Here is a 19666-nt window from a genome sequence, read left to right on the forward strand (position 1 = left end):
AGACTCATGCTTGCCACCTCTGCTGATACAGCTGGAGGAGGCGGAGGAGAAAGCCACCTCCCCTGGCGTGTCACACGTGGCGGAGAGCGTCACGCGTGGAGGAGAGCATCGCGCGTGGAGGAGAGCGTCACACATGAAGGAGAGCGTCACACATGAAGGAGAGCGTCGCGCGTGGGCGAGAGCGGTGGGCTCGGCGAGCAGCCCCTTCCTCCCCTGCGGCTGCAGACGGAACCTAATGCCTGTGGAAAGGGCCGTTCCCGCGGTGTTATCTGGTGAATTACTTTATAGCAGCTGCTCCCTCGGGGTCGCATGCCCTGTGCCACCAGCCACTCAGCCCGGCTCAGAGCCTGGCGGCCGCCGCTCATACCCAAAGGGCCCACGTGTGTGAGCGGCATGAGCGCCTCGGCCTGAGTCACCGGAGGATCGGTAAATACTGGAGGAGCAATCCCGCCCTGGGAAGTGCTGTCGGCGGAGCACTGTTTGCTCAGCAGCCAGGGGTCACGGGGTCACGTGGCAGGGCCAGGCCCAGGGCTGGGCGAGCGGGAAGCACCACCAGGCCCAGGAACAGCCGCAGGCCCGCGTCTGCTGCTCGCCCCGGGCTGTCAAACACACCACACTGTGAGGAGGCGTCCTCCCTCCCGGGGTGCCTGCTTCTACAGGGGCGAGCTTCCAGGGGACCCCACACCGCTCACCTCGCCCCCTCATTGTTTCTCCCGCTGTCGGGTGGCTTAGGGTTCATAACCCCATCTTACTCTGAGAGGTCGAGAGCCGGTTCCTGGTGGAGTAAACTTGCTCTTGGTCAGTCGCTATTTTCCGCTTATTTCATTCCGGCCGAGCTCCCCGGTGAACCCTCCCGGTGGACGGCCACACTGGGAAGACCTTCCCGGAGCTTTATCTCCATCCGCTCCTTCCGCCTCCTGCGGTGCCCCCTTCGACAGTGTCCGCTGCCACTCTGGGGGGACCCTCCTGGCTGACCAGTCCTCCCTTCCTAAAACCTAGGTGCCCTCCGGCACCTCTGCCTGGACACGCGCCCCCCCCCCCCCCCCGCCCCACTCCTGCTTGGAGCTCTGCAAGTCCAAGGTGAGCTCCTCCCGACCTGCTCCGCTCTCCCTACCTTGGCCCAAGTCCTGAGGAGGACGCCCTCTCTGGGCTTGGACCTGTCCTCCCCGGGCCGCTGCTCACAGCCACACGGCCCACAGGGGTGGCCGTGGTTAGAAAGAAGCTGCAGCCTCGGATTCTAACGCGAACGCTGAGCACGTTGCTGTGGCAAGTCCTCATGCAATCTGGACTCAGTTCTCTAAAAGTGAGTGGGGCTCAACTTTTTCAAGTTCAATTGAGCTCTATGTTAACTGCAGGCCCACGAAGCGCTGGCCCTGTTAGCTCTAAGCACACAGTGTCTGCTCTCTGCACCCGGGACCAGCCAGGCCCCGCAGCGAAGAGCTGGCCCTGTTAGCTCTAAGCACACAGCGTCTGCTGTCTGCACCCCGGGACCAGCCAGGCCCCGCAGCGAAGCACTAGTTCTGTTAGCTCTAAGCACACAGCGTCTGCTGTCTGCACCCCGGGACCAGCCAGGCCCCGCAGCAAAGCACTGGTCCTGTTAGCTCTAAGCACACAGCGTCTGCTGTCTGCACCCCGGGACCAGCCAGGCCCTGCAGCAAAGCACTGGTCCTGTTAGCTCTAAGCACACAGCGCCTGCTGTCTGCACCCCGGGACCAGCCAGGCCCCGCAGCAAAGCACTGGTCCTGTTAGCTCTAAGCACACAGCGCCTGCTGTCTGCACCCGGGACCAGCCAGGCCCCGCAGCGAAGCGCTGGCCCTGTTAGCTCCTTAGTGAGGGCCCAGCAGGTGTGGAGCACGCCCAGCTCACACCTGTGTCAGAGCCGATGCCAGGCTGCGTCACTCGATGGCTCACACCTGGGTCTCCCGGAGCTTCCTCCTGGGAGTGACCAGTGATCCAAGAGGGAAGTCTGGTTGCCGGGCAGACGCACAGGTGCAGCGCCGGGCTCAGCCCTTCTCAGGCGTGTTGGCTGTGGGCAGACAGATGGACAGCGAGGGCATCTTCCCTCCTTGAAACTCTCCCAGACAACCTACGGACCCCTCGCTCCCGTAATCCTGGGAATCGCTCTCCCATGCGCCCAAAAATTAATGCCTTCATGGGGACAGCTAGCGAGGAACAGGAGCAAGGCAGGGATGGAGGAGGGAAGGTCTGGGTGGGTAGGGCAGGGCCCTCAGACGTCCACATCACGGCTTCCCAGGCCAGCCCTCAGCTGGTGCCCAAGCATGAGTCTAATGAAGGGCCACGGAAAGTAGTTGCTTTTTGATAGAAAAATTTAAAAATCATTCACTGATCAACACAAGTGCTTGCATGACTGCATTCATATACTTTTATTACTTTCCTCACATCTCACCACCGCACCTCACCTTTTAACCAGCCCCCAGGAAAGGTGAGCAGGACGTCGGGAATGGCTCTGTGAACGGGTGGTTACTGGACAGGGACACTGGACTCCACTGGAGGAAAGGCGTCCTCAAGTATTACAAGGCCCACACTTGGTTGATGTTTGTGGTTAATGAACCCTGAAAGCTAGAGCTGCACGATGCTGAAGTCTAGGCCACAGGACATGAGTACCTATGGCTTTGCTGAAGGGAAATAAGTTGACCCACAATGCAGCGTATTTCACTTCATGAGAAAACTACCCCGGTTTTGGTGCTATATTATTAAATCGAATACTGGCCAATGAGGTTATTTGAAGGAAGAATAAAATGTTTTCAGTGATGAAAATGCTAATGTGTAAGATGATCCCTATGTGTAGTTTGCCATCTAGTGGTCATTTGTGGAAATAAAAAGGCCGCTACAATCGGGCTCTCACCCATCCGCAAAGGGATGACTCACAACCACATTTCAGTGTTAAGTCGCCCAATCTCACCATGAAGCCCTCCAAGGCGGTGGAGGTGGCAAGGGCGAGTCGCTGAGGCGGCCATTCCTGAGAAGGCAGGAGAGTGTAGCAACCGGTGCTCACTCCTGGCCACCCGCAGAGTCCCCAGGCCCCTTACCAAAGGACAGCCGGCCAGGCCACAGCGCAGACCAAGTAAACCCGATTCCTTCAGGTGGGACCAAGCAATGCCTGTTCAAGAGCCCCAGGCGGCTCTCCTGACAGCCAGGTGAGGACCACTGGGCAGGGTCAGACTGTGGGCTCCGGCTGTCTCGCTCTCTAGGTGAGTTTCCCCGCTCGTTACCTTGAGCAGGGAAAGCGGGCTCAGTAATACCACCATGTGCCTCGTAAAATGAGGACACCAGCTCTCCTGACTATTGTGGGATTAAATAGGATCACGGTGCCAAGTGCTACACGGTGCCTGCTATAGTGCTCGACAAATGCTAAATATTAAGGCTATTTCTTATTTTTAAAATGTATTATGAGTTATTAAAATAAATAAAAAGATAGCTTAAACTATAAACCTTAATAAAAATTTCAATTATGTTTTATTTAAAATGTTATTCATGATTGTCTTAATTAAAATATATTTATTTGCAAGAATACAGTATGAGATGTTTTACTGCACGTGGACAACAGCACAAATGCACAAAGATAACACTCAAGTCTAGTACCACAGTTTAATGTGAGACGCGCACAATAAAATAGCCCTGCCCTGAACACTTCCGTTCCCTCAAACACCAGGCTCGCATAAGCCTATGATTAAACTTAATAGTCTATTCACATGCCAATGAACAATAAATAAATCTTTAAAAGCATCTATGAACTGAAGCAATTTTCTTTTTGAGTTTCATAAACCAAAGACCTTAAGGAATATTTAAAGGCTGAAGAGAAACCGGTCGAAACGAAATGAAACAAGGAGTCTAAGAAGGACCAAGCAGCTCAACATGATCAACTCCATCTATCTGCCCCGTCCAGTCTCCGCCACTCACCCGGGTCTCTGTGAGCACAGGGAGCCACGGCACATGGAAAGCAGGTCCCGGCGATACATTCGCTGCAGAAATGCCCACACTTGGCGGGGTGGCAATGGGAACGTGTGGAATGAAATGCTAATAGGAATGGTAATGTGAAATGTAAAGGGTGGCTAGATAATTCTCACTTCAAAACCTGAAGTGACAACACAGAACGGTGAGCTCTTCACTTACGTATCTGCTATAACCAGGGCCTGCTCCCTCCAGAAGCCTCGTGGTGGCAATGCTTTGCTTTGGACTGCCGAGCGCCTGACAGGTGCTGTGCCAGGTGCTAGCTGCGCACCGGTGCACAAAGCAAGGCCCTCTGCAAAGACAGAAGCCCGGCCCGGGCAGGACTCATCACACTTCTTACAAACTCAATGAAATGTGGCTTTTCAACCTAAAATTATTTTCAATATAAATTCTTTTCCAAAAGGTTGACTTTGTAATTAAGAATGTTTAGGTACATCAGTGGCAAGTCAAAATTTCAGAGGCTCATACAGACTCGGAAACTGAATGCTCACTACTTTGTCTCATCAGCTGCTGAAAGGTACATTCTTACACACAGAATTTTAAAACAATGAAACAACAGTTCAACTACTCGTGCCTACCTAGTCCTAGTAAAATATGGAACAAGTGGCAATTTTTAAATCTGGACATCAAGACCATTTAAGCCAATCAGATTACAGGACTGAAATGATGTCCTAAATTTTGTGACACCATCAGTGTCAGCAAATCTGGGCGAGCAGCCACCGTGGCCGAGTGTGAGGCGGTGAGGCTCAGTCTTCGTCGTCTCTTTGAAAGGGCACGACCTGGATTTCTCTGGCTATTCTCTCCGCTAAGGTTTTACTGCCCGCAGCAATGATTCTCCGCGACATCAAATCGAACGGTCCCCCTGAAATCAATCAAACAAGGAAGACAGTTACGTCTCATACCAAAACCATTCCTACAGAACTCGTCTGGTGACAGGCACTAGGCCAATCGTAACATTTTAATACTTCTAGTCATCTTTTCAAAGAGCTACTCTGTCACGTGACCATACTGGTTAAGCTTTGGCAATACACAAATGAGTTTCTAGGCATCTTATTTTAATACCAGTTTGGGGGTCCTCAATCATACCAGTCTGAACCTGTCACCTTTTTCTATTCTCCCTGAGTCACTGTTATACTCTGACTGCCTCTGTAACGCCTGCGCGTCCGTGGGCAGGGAATCCCCTCCCACTTCCTGACTTCTCCGTTGCCCTTCTCAGACACTGGAGAGTTTTAACCCAGGTTCACCCGACTTTTAAAAACATCATCAACCGTTTGAAGCTGTGAACCGTTCCAGCCCAAGGCAGAAAGTGACGGAGGCGGAGGTCCATCAACAGCTGCCACTCGTTCACCACCCAAAGCGCTGCTGGCACAACCCTCAGGCCCACGGATCCGCCAGACTTTCCCGGCCTCTCCAGAGCTCCTGCTCCTCACGTCTGAAGAGGCTGAGCCACGTAGCGTGAGCAACCCCACACTGCCCTTAGCCTCTTATCCTCGCCTCTACTGCAATGTCTATCTGGAATTCGCAGACCGTTACATGGCTTGTTTTGTCTTTAAGAGCTCAAGTATCAACACAGCACACACTGGAAGACCAAAGTCCAACCGGTGGGGCAGGAAGATGCTTTCCCGCCGCAGCCGCTACCTGTCACGTCCATCAGCACCCCGCCGGCCTCGGTGACGATGACGCCCGCTCCTGCCATGTCCCAGCAGTGGATGCCCATCTCGTAGTACGCATCCGCAGCCCCGCTGGCCACCAGGCACATGTTGACAGCCGCCGTCCCGACTCCTCGGATCCTAGCAGACAGCATTGAGAAAGGAGGTTGGAAAAGGAGTGCTTTCAAAGGAGGTCCTCCTTGGCGTCAGTTCAATTTCAGTGTCAACTGAGACCATCTGAACCCGTCTGGAGGACACATACCTAATTTTAAATTAAATAAAAATACATAAAAACCTAATTACCGTGGTGCACCATAGAAATGACCACTCTCACAAAGTAATTTAATAAGATAAACATTACAGCCATGACATCTTCAGAGGAAAAGGCTGAAGAAATACTAAATTCCACTACATGCGCAGGTGTGTATATAAGCACATTTGTCGAAACCCAGTAAAGGACTGACCACCTTTGTATCACAAAGATTTGACTCTGCTCCCTGCTCAGCTGCTAATAAGCGTGTTGGGACTTTTGTGGCTGATAAAAGTCTCTCCCGAAAAAATCAACAATGAAATGGAAGAAAACTGAAACTGACATCAATCCATCTCAATGAAACATCTCAAAGAAGTAGCTGTAAACATAGACGTTAAATCAGATACAAAACCTACACACAGAAAAGGGGGGGCACAGCCCAGGAGGAAATAAAATGAGAGGCCGAGCCCAGAGAAGTGGTGGGCAAACAAGACACATGACATCGAGGACGACTGCAACTCAGGGAGCCCCTAACCAAGCCGCTGCGAGTGAAAACCGAATCAAGGCCCCAAGGAAAAGCAGGAAAAAACACGAGTGAAAGGGTCAGAGAGAAAGTGGCTGACATGGAGGACACGGATCTCGCCTTTGGTGTCTGAAGAAGAAAAAAAAAACAGACCTGAGCTAATATTTAAAACTATAACTCAAGGAAGCTTGAAAAAAAAGACACAAATCCATGCTGAAGGAGAAAACTCCCCCAGATGTGAAATTCCAAAACAGATCCTTGTAAAACAACCAGACCTCAAAAGTGAAAAGGAAAACAGAATCCCAGCGGCTCCATGTAAATCAAGAAATAGTTTAAATGCCAAGAAAATCAGGCTGGCACCAAGTTCCTCAAAAACAACATGCAAAGCACAGGTGGCTGAAGAGGCAGGACAGCCCAAGGTCAAGCCCGGCCGGCGCCTGGATCCCCCATGGAGGATGGGAACACTGCAAAGGACGGATGTCATTAGATCCCCTGACCACAGCAAACGTCGATGGCAGGTTAGAGAACAAGAACGTTTATAAAGTCAGCAAGGCACTATGGCTACGGGAGAGAATATCCCTGCTCTTAAGAAGTAACAAGCTAAAGTATCCTATATAATAAAAGCCTAATATGCTAAGTGTCTGGTCATCCAGTCGGTCGTTCAACCAATCAAAGCATAATATGATAATGATATGCTAAGGCCACTCAACCACTCGCTATAACGTGCACTGACCACCAGGGGGCAGACGCTCTGACAGGTAGGTGAGCTTGCTGCTGGGGTCCGACTGATCAGGACTGAGTGAGATGGGCCCGGACACACCCTGGAGCCCACCTGCGGTCCCTCCCTGGCTGGCCAACCTCCCACATCCCTCTCTGGCCCCAATCATGCACTGGTGGTGTCCCTCGGCCTGGCCTGCGCCCTCTCGCAATTCGGGACCCCTCGGGGGATGTCGGAGAGCCAGTTTCGACCTGATCCCACAGGCCAGGCCAAGGGCACCCACTGGTGCACGAATTCGTGCACCAGGCCTCTAGTTTAGGGATAAAGACCTATGCTGTAAGTAATTTACCTTAAGACTGTTCAGGGGGAAAAGGTGTGTGTAAAAGGGTAAAACACATGGGGTAACATATTGATAGGTGAACTGGGCAAAGGATATACTGTTGTCTTTTTGCATTATTTTATTTCTGCAAATTTTGTTAAGTTTTAAATTATTTTCAAATAAAAGTTTTTCAAGTTGAATTAGAAAATCAGAATTATGGTACTGATCCCTGTCCAGTATGAACATTTCACAGCTACAAGGAAATCGCTGTGCTGCCCATGGCTGTGAGCACAGCCTACCTACCCGTGGATGGGGAGGCAGAGCAGCTTCTCCATGTTGGCGAGGACGGTCCGCACGGTCTCCGGCGTCCGGGAGGAGCCCAGCTCTGTCACCAGGAGTGCCTTGGTGACATCTAAAGGGAAATGACTTCAAAAATCACTCGTTTAGAAATTAGGAAAAAAAAAATCACTCATTTAATGATAAGAATTCTGATAAAAAAAATTAACACTTGTGATTCAGAGCAAAACAGGACATTCTTAGCCCTCTTCCTAGTTGTATCAAATTTGTTTACTTCTAAGGCTTTAAATATTAAAATACAGATACATTTGTTATCTCTCAGTGGTCATTTTATAAGAGTCTAGCTTCTTAGACCATCCCCCCAAAATGCAGAATATAACCAACTTACCTGTTTACATAATAGCTTTAGTGGGAAATAAGCAAATACCTTAAATATTTAACCACACGGTTTAACTAAATACTATAGAGCAGAATAATTATAAAGAGGGGAAGAGGTGCTGGTAGGAAAGCGACCACTCCTTCAATTCTGAGATGCACATTTTTCACACATTAATGTCTTGACATTCGGGTCTTAGAGTTCAGTAAAAAGATAATGAAATAAATGCTCTCAAATTAAGTGTTTAAGGAGAAAACTTTAAACAATGTGGGAGGATTCTGAACTTAGATGGTTTTGCAAGTATCTTTAAGTTCTTGGTGCACTTAAAAATCTGATGTGTATACCCTAAGCAATTTGGCTCAGTGGATAGAGCATTGGCCTGCGGACTCAAGGGTCTCAGGTTCGATTACGGTCAAGGGCATGTACCTTGGTTGTGGGCACATCCCCAGTAGGGGGTGTGCAGGAGGCAGCTGATCTGTTTCTCTCTCATCAATGTTTCTAACTCTCTATCCCTCTCCCTTCTTCTCTATAAAAAAAATCAATAAAATATATTTTTAAGAAAATCTGATATGCAAACTGAAAAAAGCTGGGCGTGGCTTATGGGGGAAAGGTCCTCAAACCCTCTCAGCTGTCATGCAGAGAGAAGGCTTAACTGTCAATCATCCAGCTCTTACTAAATGTGCATGCGTCAGTTTTAGTGATTCCTAAATTAACACACTTTCCCTGACTTACTGCCTAATAAATGGTACCAACGCTATCAGCTCAGAGCGAGTCTACAAAGAATCCGCGAGGCAGTGGCTGCAGTAAAGCGCCAGAAACTCCGTCCCCAGCCCCGCAGCGCTGTCCCGAAGTGTGGTCTGCTCAATTCCACCAGCTTCCCCGCTTCCACCACCACATTCAAACTCCAGTGCGAGCAGACAGCAGAGAAAATACACACCATTTATGAGTCAGTTAACACTCAAAAGCACAGAACAGGAGCGGATGCTAGCTCCGCCCCCACGGTGAGCCTACCTTCCTGCCGGGAGACCTGCAGCTTCTGGCCGTTACAGAAGGCGCCCCTGCCCCTCCTGCCCGTGTACATCTTGTCCTCCACGCAGCTGTACACAACTCCAAACTCCATCTGCAGGCGGAAACCTGGGTATTGGTGACGCTCACCCTCAGCAACAGGGAAGTCCGGCACACGGACAGATAATGTTTGCAAATGGCCACACGGGGGACACTGAGAAGGCCGAGTTCTAGCCCAGTGATGGCGAACCTTTTGAGCTCGGCGTGTCAGCATTTTGAAATACCCTAACTTAACTCTGGTGCATGTCACATATAGAAATTTTTTGACATTTGCAGCCATAGTAAAACAAAGACTTATATTTTTGATATTTATTTTATATATTTAAATGCCATTTAACAAAGAAAAATCAACCAAAAAAATGAGTTCGCGTGTCACCTCTGACACGCGTGTCATAGGTTCGCTATCACTGTTAGCTTCATGGGAGAGAAGCGGTCGCAGCATCTAGAACCCACGCAGTCCCCACGTGGCCCCGCTCCCTCTCGCCCAGAGGACAGAGCTTGCCTATCTTCCAGGGCCAATCCTTCCTCCTGTGTGGCTGCTCCCCCTCCTACTGCTCCCTGCTGCTCCCTCCTCTGGAATATCGATTCTGCTTCCTCTTCACCAAGCTCTCCCTCCCTACAAAACCTTTAAAATGTTCATTCTTTGCCCTTCCCTCCCAAAGAGCAGTCTATACTCCGCCTCTCCCCTTCCCGTCACACACTACAGTTTGGCCTCTGCCCTGACCACGCATTCTTCTGAAACCCCCGCAGAGAGACGGTTATGAACTCCAGGGCCACCTGCCTTCTCCGAGATGGAGCCAGGAAGCCGGAGGCTCCGCGCTTCCCCAGGACTCAGTCCCCACCTCACTCACTAACCAGTGGGCGTGTCACTTCTCTTAGGACCTTCTTCTCGCTCAACCTTTGAAAGTTGTGTCCAACAGCGTTTTCCATTCTCCGTCCCTTCTAGCTCTCCCCTGTCCTACAGCCCACAAATCAACTACCACTGGCACTATGGCTCCATCCACTCCACCATCACAGGTGAGAGCCTCTCCTAGGAACCGCAACCAAAGAGGCCACACTCAGCACCTGATCACACCTCCATCCTTCCCCATTCTCCTTCAAAATATGTTTTTAATCCTGAGATTTTTTTTTTCTTTATAGAGTGGAAGGGAGGAAGGAAAGGAGGGGAAGGGAGAGGGGGAGGGAGGGGGAGAAAGGGGAGAGAGGCGTCGATGTGACAGACACGCTGATTGGTTGTCTTCCATACATACCCCACCTGGTACGTGCCCTGGGCCAGGAATGGAACCCCAGACCCTGCGGTGCTGGGGCCAACGCTCTACCACTGAGAACACTGGCCAGGGCTCCTCCTCCAGATTCTGTCTTGAGAACTTCCTGGTTTTGGCATTTCCTCAGCTATTCTCACTGCACAGTCTTAGTTCAGAATCCCGACACGGCTGCAAACACCTCTAACTCTGCACTTAGAAACCTCTCCTGACCCCCCCACACACCCCCACACACACACCCGCCCAAGCCAAACCTCAATGCTGTGGTGCAGACAGGCCACAGCCTCACAGACCTCCACGACCAGCCTCTCCCTGGGCCTTCCCGGCCACGCCCAGGGCTTCACACAGCCCCTCACGGCTCCCCCACACCAGGCTCTTCTCCAAGCTGCTCATTCTGATGAAACGCATTCCTTTTCTTCACTTTCCAAGGCCCAAACCGCTCCATCAATGTTAAGACCCTTCTGTTAGGAACCTCCTCAGACCCTCCTGGCAAATGCCTGGACCCACTCACACTCTCGCGGCCGGTTTTCAGCACCCACCACAGGACCCCATCTGCCCCACGTCTAAGTGGCGCTGGCTGGAGTCGAGGGCGGGCCGCACACCGCGCAGGGTGAGCTCGCTCGCTCGCTCGGCTCCTTCGCACGTTCCCACGGCTCACAGCCCGTGGCTCATTTCCTGTGCACTACCTTGTGTTTCATTTCCAGCGACTCTTAACTCTCGTGTCCATGCTGAGCAATCCATCACAAGCCCCGTGAAGACAGGTCCACAGAGGACAGGAACACCACTCACTGTTTATCAATAAGCAGCCACGCAGCGTGGCAATGCCCGAGCTACACTCTGCTCTGCTGGGCTGGCACACAGCGGCTTCGGGTTCGACACTCTGCTCTCCCACCCGGGCCTGGCCTTCCGCCGACACCCACGGACGCGTGCTAGCTGGCATCCCACCCTCCCTGTAACCACCCGACTCTCACATACGCAGCGGTGACTAAATCAGTGTGTGTGTTTCTTCCTTAAAACTCCCGCTGCTCAAGAAACATTAAGTGTTCTTCACTGGAAAAAGTACCATGATGATGTTAATCCTCCTGTAGCTTATTCCACAACAATGCAGCCGTATAAATTGAATAGAGACAAACCTGTACGTACTATGGGCAGTTACTCTTTCTCAGAAAGGACAGCAAGGCATGTTACCAGCCATAATTAAACAGCGTACCTCTTTATTGACAACAAAGCCGATGGAAACAGCCACAAAAGGAAATCTTAAAAAAAAAAACACACACAAATTTACGAAGATGGGACTTATTTTCAATAAATACGTTTTTTCACAATATTGTTGCTTATAACATTTTTCACATAAAGTCCCATTCTGCTGCCCCACAGCGGTGTATACAGTATGCAACCCTCGTGTACATGGGCTGGGGCTCGGGGACACAGATGCAGATGCACAGGGGACTCCTATGGCAGCGAGCAGCTCTGAGAGGAGGCACCTCCAGAGACAGGCCTGAGAAACCGGGGACAGAAATGGGAAGGCCACTTCGCTCTGCATGCCATTTCATATCTTTTGAATGTCGAATACCACAAACATAGTAATGATGTACAATATTTTTTCAAAAAATAAAAACAAAAAAATTTTTAAGAGACTTTACATTGACCACAACTAAAAAGTCTCTTTTCTGTGGTCACTTCTCCTCCAGCCTGGACCTGTAAACACAGGGGTGACCTGCACAGAATACACTGTTACTTGTCTCCCTCGAACCCCACCCAGAGCCTCACACCTGCAAGGTGACTGGTAGCCACATGGTTGCTATGGCTGCATGGCAGTCTGAAGACAGGGGTGGTAATTTCTGACTCAGAAGAGAATCAAGATAAAGAAAAAACACAATGGGTTCAATATAATTATCTATAATAATAAAAGCATAATATGCTAATTAGACTGGACAACCTTCCGGATGAAGCTGGGACTGGGAGGGCCAAGCCCCTTGCACGAATTTTGTGCATCAGGCCTTTAGTTAAAAATAAAAAATTTTGGAAATATGTAATAGCTTTTATTTTGACAAAAATGAGACCATTCTATACACACTGCATTATAATCTTCCCTCGGTTACAACATCCCAGGGGCATCCTTCCACATCCCTATCCATCACCTACAGAGTCTAGGTCTTGGTTTACAACATAAACAATTCTGTGTCCCTGCAGATATGCGCAGCCACAGGGCAACTCCCTGATCCCACCCAGCGAGGCTGCTCATATTCGCTCACCAGCAATGGGCTCTCTCCCATGCACGCCCTGTGTGCCTGGCCCTGTGTGCCAGGCCTGTGTGCCGACCCTGTGTCCCGAGCCCTGTACAGCATCTTTACGTCTGTGTAGCACTCATCGAGTCCCCACAGTTCCATGAGGCAGGCACCAATAATATGTTCATTTCGCAGATAAGCATCTGAGGCTTAGAAAGGTGAAGGAACTTGCCCAGGTCACAAAGCCTATAAAAAGCACCTGCTCAAGCCCAAGAGTGCTGACCCTAAAACCCATGCTCTTTCTAAGCTTCCTCGCCTGGACTGAAGGCAGCACCGACAGCACTGCAGTGGGGCTGCAGAGCCCCCTAGCTGGCCTCAGAGCAGCACGGTGCTGGCTTATATTGCACTTGCTCCCTCAGTGGGAAAAGAAGTGAGCAGACCGCTGGGTTGCACAAGTCCCACCAGCAATATTTCATCACTGCTGCTATACGTGATGAAAAGTCTCCTAACACAGCTTACAAATTACACGATTCTCTAAAGTATGACTGTTCGTGAACGGAGCACTCGAAGGTCCCCTCAGTGCAAACACCCGCTCGTACCTATGCACAAAGTTAGTTGTTCCGTCAATAGGGTCGATGATCCACGTGGGGTTGTCGGTGAGGACACTTTTCTCCCCGGCAGCCACGGATTCCTCACCGATGAAACTAAAAGCAAGAATGACTCTTTACACCAATTTCCACAAGTGCCAGGTTTAACATTCCCTTAGCTACCGTCACAGCAAACACACAAGCCTACACAGCACTTTTCCATCCCGGGCCTCCTTCCTCCAGAGGGACGGAGTGGGCAAGCTTCACTTCCCAGGTCACCCGACAAGCAGTACTGGAACCTGCAACGCGGGGCCGGGTGAGCGAAGGCGTGGGCGTGCACAGGGCGCTGGTACAGGTGAGGACTTACTAGGGCACGTGATGGTTTTAAAAAGACGCCCCCAGGTCTCTCATCCTCCTCTCTTCCAGAGGCAGGCTTAACGCTCACGCCTCGAGTGTGAACGTGGGCTTAGTGACTCATTTCTAAGCAACAGAATGAAGCAGAAGTGCCAATGTGCCACCCTGAGGACCCACTCACAGCACGCACTGTGGTTCGTCTTACCCACTCTACTCCCCGTCCCTGACATGCCCGGGGAAGCAGGCCACCCGTGTCAGCTGCTCTGAGGGGGGCCACGTGGCGAGGAACCGAGGGGAGCTGCCCGCAGACCTGGGGAGGCAGGGAAGTACCCGCAACCACCCAAGTGAATGGATCCTGCGGCCCAGTGCAAGCCTCAGGCGGCTGCGGCCCCAACCCACAGATTCCCAAGTGTCATGAGACCCTGCACTCAGCTACTGCCATATTCTTGAACCTAGAAAACTCTAGAGAAAACTCTGATATAAATGTTTGTTGTCTAGAGCTGCTAATGTTTAGGGTAATTTGCTTTGCAGCAATAGATAAGTAAAACAGAACATGAGATAAGTCAGCAAGGCAAGTTGCCCAGCAAAAGTACCTGTCTTCCCCAAACACGCTGTGTGACAAATCTCGGGATTCCGGAAGTGGAGCCCGAGCTCACTGCTTTCGCTCTTCCCTACTTTCAGTCTTATCTTTTCCCTTATTCGGCAGTGAGCTCTCCTAACCATCACTCCATGATCTTCTGTCTCTTGGCTGTACAGCGCGTTTTGAGAGGAAGTGTACAGGCTTTAACACGCACGACCGGGAAGAGGCAGAGAACGACAGCACTAAGACGTAAGTGGTGACAGTTCCTGCTCTGGCTGTGCCTGCGAGGGCCCTCACTCCGGTGGTTTCGTTCAGGCCCCCAAAGCTACCACGCAGAAGAGTCTGCGATAGAGAACAAAACTGACCTAAATCACGCCTGTGGCAGACCTTTCTCACAACAGCTTCCCTGCACCCAAACACCCCCTTATCCCTCCTGGCTGGTGGCCCTGCCCAGGACCTGTAATCGTAAGCGACGGTGAAATCAGAGTCAAGAGCGAGGCAACCGGTGCCTCAGCAGCCGTGGCTCCTGTGGGGGGTCCAGGTCCCCCTTCCTCCCTGGCTCCTGCCCAGCCTCCCTCCCAGGGCTGCCCGCCCGCCACCCTCCGGAGGCATTCCCTTCCAGGTTAAGGGAACTACAGTCAACTTCTGTCTAGGCCGGCACCGCTGCCTCAGGCACTGACTCTAAGCAGGTCCCTTTCTGTCACCTGGAGTGGCAGTGAGACGCACCTGTGTGACGGGTACTTTTCCTTTATGAAAGAGAGAAGCATCTTTTCAACCTTCTGGTCCGTCACAGTTACCAAGTCGGCTGGAGAGCTTTTAATCATCACGTTCACTTCATTTTTCAGAGCTTCACGAACCACCTGGAAATTTGTTTGGTAAGCAAGTACAAAAGCGTAAGTAAATTTAAATCAAGCTAAAATGAAACAGAGAAACGGTGTAAGACATTCAGTCTGTCTTAAATGATATCCTTAAAATTTTCTTATCACAAGGTTTACAAAATAAACCTTTAGTGGTTATGTCCTTCTAGGTACAAAATCATAGCATCTTACATCCTATTTTAGATCCACAACTGTCATCCCCAAAAGTTAATAACACAAAATTGGAGTATTCTTTCCATGCACAGTGTTTAGTGAAATGAAAAGCAACGCAGGTGCTTAACCCGCAGCATCGGGGACATGGTGGCATCGGGGACATGGCGGCATTGGTGGGTGGCGGCATCGGGGCCATGGCGGCATTGGTGGGTGGCAGCATCGGGGACATGGCGGCATCGGGGACAGGGCGGCATTGGTGGGTGGCAGCATCGGGGACATGGCGGCATTGGTGGGTGGCAGCATCGGGGACATGGCGGCATTGGTGGGTGGCAGCATCGGGGACATGGCGGCATTGGTGGGTGGCAGCATCGGGGACATGGCGGCATCGGGGACAGGGCGGCATCGGGGACATGGCGGCATCGGGGACAGGGCGGCATTGGTGGGTGGCAGCATCGGGGACATGGCGGCATTGGTGGGTGGCAGCATCGGGGACATGGCGGCATCGGGGACAGGGCAGCATTGGTGGGTGGCGGCATCGGGACGCGATGGCAGCCGTACCTCTCCAGCTCGCCTTGCCAGGGTCACGGCGTAGTCCATGCACTCCTCCCAGGGGTCAGCCATCTTCGAACAGGTCTAACGCATATCAGGACAGAGCCGTGCCGAATCTCTGAGTCTGAACCACAGAACAGATAGTTCGCAAGTGCATCTCAATTAGCAACGCCCTTTCATTCAGGATTCTCTCCCCTCCTGAATCTAGAGTTCCATTTTTTTCCAAGACTCACTGGTAAATCCAGTAAAAAAAAAAAAAACAACAAAAAAAAACCACACCATTTTTACCTAAATGACTCCACTTCTATTGCAGAAACATTCTTCATAACAAAAAATACTCTACAAAAGTGTCTCCCAAAGTGCCCATATCTTGTCACATTAAAACAACCCTGGCTTGGAAAATGGAGGAGAAAGGACACAGGGACATTTTCAAAGATAGGGGCTCAGAACAAGTCTCCCCTAAATGTGCACCCTGCACGTGGATCACTTTGAGCTGAAGGCATCAAGGCCACAGACCAGGAGCTCCCACCACCCCTCACTGCCCGTGTTGCTTCGTTTGGAGGCGGCGGCGCAGTTCAGCTCAGAGACCGGTCTGGTCTCTGCTAGCGCAGGGGGTCGCCGAGGGAGCGCCACACGCCCAGAGCACGCGGGACGATCGCTCTTCACAAGCCAAAGAAAGAAATGACGCCCTCCAAGCAGATGGCAGATGAGCCTCACTAGTGATCCCAGCCAGGAGGGCGGGAGGAATGGCGTCCCAACTGGGACGGAGGTGTATCTCTTATACCAGGAGGAGGCCCTCGGCAGGCCCGGAGCGAAAATTCCAGGACTAAAAATGATAATAAAGCAAAAAGGAAACTTCTCTCCCTGAGTTTCAGAGGAAAAACACACAACATATTTGCTGCCCAGCTGTCCACTGACGCTGCAGAGAGGCCCAGGCAGGGTGAGCTCTGCAGTCTGTCCCGGGGCGGGGAGGCCGTCAAGCTCAGACTCAGAAACGCATCACTGACAGAGCAACCGGACTGTGTCACCTTCACAGCGGAAACAACGGCCAGAGCTTCCCCCCGAGGGCCGCGGGGACCCTGCACAGTGCTCAGGGGAGGGAAGGGCAGGCAGACCCCAGCTGCTTCCGCTAGGGGCTCTCTTCCCGGAAAAGCAGTTTAAAAGTTTACAATTTTACAGTAACTGCTGAGGGGCTCCAGGAGCTGTCTGCAAACCCTTTTTCTTCCTTTCCTATTTACCCCCCTTCCTGTCCTCCAGCCACCCTCTCCCCGTGCAATGGCACTGACCATGCAGTCAGTCCTCCTGCCCCCCAAATCTGCCATTTCTTCTGGGGGCCCTCCCCCAGAAAGGACCCCCAGAAGTCATGGTTTGTTTACCACCCCCAACTACTTCTGAATACGGTATGCTGTGCCCTGCATGGCGGTTCCCACGGGCTGCCTAGTGGGGACTCAGATAGGGACCAAACCATCGCCATCGGGCTACCTGCACCGTCATGGATGAGACAAGGTGAGGCGCCATGAGAAGCAGGGAACAGGGGGCTCTGACCAGCTCCCGGTCTCGGATGGCGTTTCCCTGAGGACGTGACGAGTGAACAGGCATTACCAGTGACTAGCACAGCGCAGGGCACCGGGAAGGGACAGCTGCATCCAGGGGAAGGGAGGGCGGAGGCGGGAGAGCAGGGGCCGGTGCAGGCCTGGAGGACGGATGTGAGCACCCACCGATCCTCCTGCAGGGCAGGATGGGGGGGGGGGGGGGCGGTGGAGAGGGGCCGATCAGCTCCAGATTTACGTTTCAAGTTTCAACCCAAGACCCAGGGCCCCTGGCGGTTGGCTGACACCTTGCAGTGGTTCTCAACCTTCCTCTTGCCGCGACCCTTTAATACAGTTCATGTTGTGGTGAGCCCCAACCACAAATCTTCGTTGCTACTTCATAACTGTAATGTTGCTCCAGTTATGAATCGTAATGTAAATATCTGATATGCAGGATGTATTTTCAGGGGTCGCGACCCACAGGTTGAGAACCGCTGCAGGCTTTGGGGTAGGGGCGTGGGGCTGAGGTGCAGGAGGCACTTGCTGGGGGCGGAGAAGCCGGGGCACCGGGCGACAGGCTGGGCGGGGTCCGGGAGGACGGGAGGCGCTGAGGGTGCCCAGGTCTCCCCGCGGCAACTGAACGGGTGGTGCCTGGACCGCAACAGGGCGCAGCGGAAAGGAGTCCGAGTCGGGCGGGAGGCGGGGGAGCCAGGCCCTCCGGAGGCCAGGCGGACGCAGGGAGCCTGAGCTCGCGGAGGGGTGTGGCCGGCAGGGAGAAACGGCCACCGGAGCAGGGGACAGGCCCGCGCCTGGACGGCCCTCCGTGCAGCTCCGCCCCGCGGGCGCCTGCCTCGCCGCCCCAGCCTCTCGCCCAGCTCCAGGCGGACCGGCCACACCCGACTCACCGCAGCCCCGAAGGCCCGCCCGGCCCGCCCGGCCCCCAGCCCCGCAGCCCCTCCCGGCGCCGCCCGCCCCTCCTGGCCTCCAGCTCCGGGGCCGCGGGGGGCCGGTCTCACCTCAGCCGCAGGCACCCGGCTCGCTGGCTGCTAGCGGGACCGCTAGGTTCTTCCGGGGGCAAAGGGAAGGTCCCGGACCGGAAGTCCCCGCCCCGCCCCGCCCGGCCACTGGGGCGCGGCTGTCTCGGCCCCGCCCATCTCCGCCCCGCCCCGCCCCTCCCGCCCTGTCAGGGCGGGGCCTCAGGCTTCCCCTCCTTCCTGGCTCAGCTCTCATCTCTGGTTCTGATTCAAAGCGTCCTGCCTGCACTTTCTTTTGGGGTTTTTTTTAATTCCTTTCCTCTTTATGCTGCACTGCCCTTCTTCCATTCCTTCCCTTCCCCATTTCTCTTTTTTACCCCTTTCTCTTATTCCAGACTATTTCTGACAAAACACAAATTGCAGGTACCTTGCAACTTGTTAAACCTATACTAGGGAGTAAATATAAATAAATACACCAGTATATGATATGAATTACTTATACAGCATATAAATTATATGTAAACCATGTAAATTATATACACCATACAAATTACAAATATATACAGATAGGAAGACTGGTGAGTGATGGCCACACCAACTGCCCCTATTCTCAATAATTCACTTGGCGACACGCTGACCTGAGAGCTCAGGGAAGGCCTGCATGGCCGTCTTGCAAACTCAGACCTACAGTCACCACAAAGGATGTTCTGAAATTAAAATTCAACTAAAAGCAGTGATGGTGGGTAGTTACGTCCTAGGCCGGTATCTTCACTGACAAGGTCAACCTTTACCGTAACTGAGCCTGTCTGTCTTTTAGCATCTGTGATAACACACCCTTGAAATGTCTGGGTAACTTGTAACCTCCCTTTTTCAGGACCCCTTGGGGCACAACCTAATGTGCTGGGCGCCAGGACAGATACCAAAAATTCCTTCATTATCTTGTTAATTGATCCTGCACCCACCTAAGCATGTGTCTATCATTTTACTTTTTATCCAATCCCAGGGGTTCCCCCCAGCCCCTGCTTTGCTTTGTCCCGCCTTTCTAATCTATCACCAGTGGATTTCATGTAACCCACCTACCTCCCTCCTTTGATTGCAATGTATAAATATAGATGAGAAACCGCCATTCTCCGGAGCATTATCTCAAACTGTTAAGGTTCTGCTTCCTAGCAATTGTCAACAGTTTGGCTCAAATAAACTCACAAAAATTCTTTACAGGTTTGAATGTTTTTTTGTTAACATTACCACTTAGTGAGGACTTACCATGCTTCAGACAATTGCATTTTTCTATGCATTCTTTTACTCAAACATCGCAACAGTTTCAGGACGAAGATATGACTTCCATACAGATGAGGAAATGTAGGCCCAGAGAAGTCACCTGTCCTCAGGTCACACAGCAAAGG

At 52.0% G+C, this 19666-nt stretch overlaps 1 protein-coding gene across 2 annotated transcripts; it reads right to left on the minus strand.

Moving 5' to 3' along the window:
- Positions 1-3499: 3499 nt before the first annotated feature.
- Positions 3500-18430, minus strand: IMPA1 (inositol monophosphatase 1). 2 transcript variants are annotated; one of them, XM_036337410.1, is made up of 9 exons: positions 18306-18430; positions 15770-15884; positions 14907-15040; positions 13259-13363; positions 11642-11687; positions 9116-9224; positions 7735-7843; positions 5611-5762; positions 3500-4834 (listed from the first exon to the last, which is right to left on the minus strand). In XM_036337410.1, the coding sequence occupies exons 2-9, from the start codon at positions 15830-15832 to the stop codon at positions 4719-4721; spliced, it is 834 nt and encodes a 277-aa protein (XP_036193303.1). In that variant the 5' UTR covers positions 15833-15884; positions 18306-18430; the 3' UTR covers positions 3500-4718. The 2 variants fall into 2 exon arrangements, with proteins under 2 accessions (XP_036193303.1, XP_036193304.1); XM_036337411.1 differs by lacking the exon at positions 15770-15884 and having other exon boundaries at positions 18306-18399.
- Between the last annotated feature and the right edge of the window lie 1236 nt (positions 18431-19666).

Source organism: Myotis myotis, unplaced genomic scaffold (genome assembly GCF_014108235.1).
Source record: "Myotis myotis isolate mMyoMyo1 unplaced genomic scaffold, mMyoMyo1.p scaffold_m19_p_16, whole genome shotgun sequence".
Lineage (NCBI taxonomy): Eukaryota > Metazoa > Chordata > Mammalia > Chiroptera > Vespertilionidae > Myotis > Myotis myotis.